Source organism: Ursus americanus, chromosome 14 (genome assembly GCF_024610735.1).
Source record: "Ursus americanus isolate L20-20 chromosome 14, mUrsAme1.1.p, whole genome shotgun sequence".
Taxonomy (NCBI): domain Eukaryota; kingdom Metazoa; phylum Chordata; class Mammalia; order Carnivora; family Ursidae; genus Ursus; species Ursus americanus.
This window is the reverse complement of record NC_142140.1, coordinates 47383951-47386586: the sequence shown is the minus strand read 5'-3', so window position 1 is coordinate 47386586 and position 2636 is coordinate 47383951. Positions and strand designations below refer to the sequence as shown.

Genomic DNA, 2636 nt, shown 5'->3' with positions numbered 1-2636 from the left:
GCAAGGAGGTCACCTCATTCCTCAACTTTCCCTGACACCACCTCTCATCACTCTCCCTCTTGCTCCTCTCCTGACTACACTGGCTCCATTTTGAGTCCTGGATATCCCTCCAGGGATCAAAACAGGTGACTTCCTCAGGGACATTGCACTGGCCCTTTCTCTTACAGGGCACACACATCCCTAGTTAATTCTATCTCCCATGCAGATTTCCCTAAGGTTTCTTGTCAAGTGTCATGTTGTTTTACATGTTCCTGAACTCCCAGTAAAGATAACACCCTATCCACTTTATTTTATGCCTGCTTTTATTCCCACATGTCATTGAAGTTATAGCATTTCTACCATGTTACTAATGTTCATTTGTATTAAAATTAATCACTTTTTTCCTAATTTCTAGTCATCAAACCACCACATGGGACCAGGCAATGATACCCACATTTCAGGATTTCTTCTTCTGGGATTATCAAACAAACCAGAACTGCAGCACCTCCTATTCGGGCTTTTCCTCTCCATGTATGTGATCACTGTGTTTGGAAACCTGCTCATCATCCTGGCCGTCAGCTCTGACTCCCACCTCCACACCCCCATGTACTTCTTCCTGGCCAACCTGTCCTTTGTAGACATCTGTGTCACCTCTACCATCATCCCAAAGATGCTGGTGAATATACAGACACACAGCAAAGTTATAACCTATACAGGATGTATTAGCCAGATCTGCTTTTCCCTACTCTTTGCAGGCTGGGAAGACTTTCTCCTGGCCGTGATGGCCTATGACCGCTTCGTGGCCATCTGCCACCCCCTCCACTACACGGTCATCATGAACCCCTGGCTCTGTGGACTCCTGGCTCTGCTGTCCTGGATCATGAGTGCCCTGAATTCTTTAATACAGAGTTTAATGGTTTTGACGCTCTCCTTCTGTTCAGAGGTGGAAATCCCCCACTTTTTCTGTGAAATCCATCAGATGATCCAACTTGCCTGTTCTGATAACTTTCTTAATGACACAGTGATGTATGTTTCAGTTGTGGTCCTGGCTTGTGGTCCCCTCTCTGGGATCCTTTATTCATATTCTAAGATTATTTCCTCCATATATAGAATCTCATCAGCTCAGGGCAAGTATAAAGCATTTTCCACCTGTGCATCTCACCTCTCAGTTGTTTCCTTATTTTATTGTACGGTCCTGGGAGTGTACCTTAGCTCTGCTGTTACCCAGAGCTCCCATGGAAGAACAGTAGCCTCAGTAATGTACACGGTGGTCACGCCCATGCTGAACCCCTTCATCTACAGCCTGAGGAACAAAGACATAAAGGAGGCTCTGATAAGATTCTTCAGGAGGGCAACTATAGCCAGGTGATGGGTATTAAGGAGGGTACGTGTTGTGATGAGCACTGGGTGTTATAGGCAACTAATGAATCTTTGAACACTACTTCAAGAACTGATGATGTCTGTATGCTGGCTAACTTAACATAATAAAAAATAATAATAAATAGAAGGGCAATTGTCCTGGTGGTGAAGAAGTACCTCGATTGTAGGGCTCAAAGTCATCATTTTTGATCATTGTGAAATAGAATTAGCTCCTATAAATTTCCAGAAATTTCATTTTTTTAAAATCCAACTTCTCTATACAATTTCAGAATACTCCATTTACAAAGCTTTCTGCTCTATCTGATGTACATACAGTTTTTCCTTGGTTTATTTTTATATGTCCCCACAGTTCTTCCTAACCTTGCATCAGGAATATTTGGAAACTTCCATATATTTTACAAGAACACTTTGAATTCTTAAAAATGATTTCTTTTCATTCATATATTCTTTGGAGAAGTGTCTGTTCATGTCTTCTGCCCATTTTTTGACTGGGTTATTTGTTTTTTGAGTGTTGAGTTTGAGAAGTTCTTTATAGAGCTTGGATATCAGCCCTTTATCTACATGTCATTTGCAAATATCTTCTCCCATTCCGTGGGTTGCCCCTTGGTTTTGTTGACTGTTTCCTTTGCTGTGAAGAAGTTTTCATCTTGATGAAGTCCCAAAAGTTCATTTTTGCTTTTCTTTCCCTTTTCTTTAGATATGTGTCCTAAAGAAGATGCTGTGGCCAACATCCAAGAGGTTACTGCCTATATTATCCTCTAGGATTTTGATGGATTCCTGTCTCACATTGAGATATTTCATCCATTTTGAATGTATCTTTGTGTATAGTGTAAGGGAATGGTCCAATTTCATTCTTCTATATGTAGCTGTCCAAGTTTCCCAGCACCACTTATTGAAGAGACTGTCTTTTGTCCATTGGATATGTTTTCCTGATTTATCAAAGATTAGTTGACCATAGAGTTGAGGATGCATTTCTGGGCCCTCTATTCTGTTCAATCAATCTATGTGTCAGTTTTTGTGCCAATACCATGTAGCCTTGATAATCACAGCTTTGTCCTATAGCTTGAAATCAGGCATTGTGATGCCCCTAGCTTTGCTTTTCTTTTTCAACATTGCCTTGGTGATTCAGGGTCTTTTCTGGTTCCATACAAATTTTAGGATTGTTTTTCCAGCTCTTTGAAAAATGCCAATGATATTTTAATAGGGATGGCATTGAAATTGTAAATTGAAAAAATGCTCAATATCACTAGCCATCTGGGAAATACAAATCCAAACCA

The 2636-nt window shown here is 40.6% G+C and overlaps 1 protein-coding gene across 1 annotated transcript; it reads left to right on the top strand.

Annotated features, from left to right (window-relative positions):
* Positions 1–409: 409 nt before the first annotated feature.
* Positions 410–1348, top strand: LOC123779638 (olfactory receptor 7A10-like). The gene has a single exon (XM_045777958.2). The coding sequence runs from the start codon at positions 410–412 to the stop codon at positions 1346–1348; it is 939 nt and encodes a 312-aa protein (XP_045633914.2).
* The last annotated feature ends 1288 nt before the right edge of the window (positions 1349–2636 follow it).

What these genes read in the sequence shown, in the direction of transcription:
- LOC123779638 (XM_045777958.2), top strand. Translation starts at nt 410, where the DNA reads ATGGGACCAGGCAATGATACCCACATTTCAGGATTTCTTCTTCTGGGA.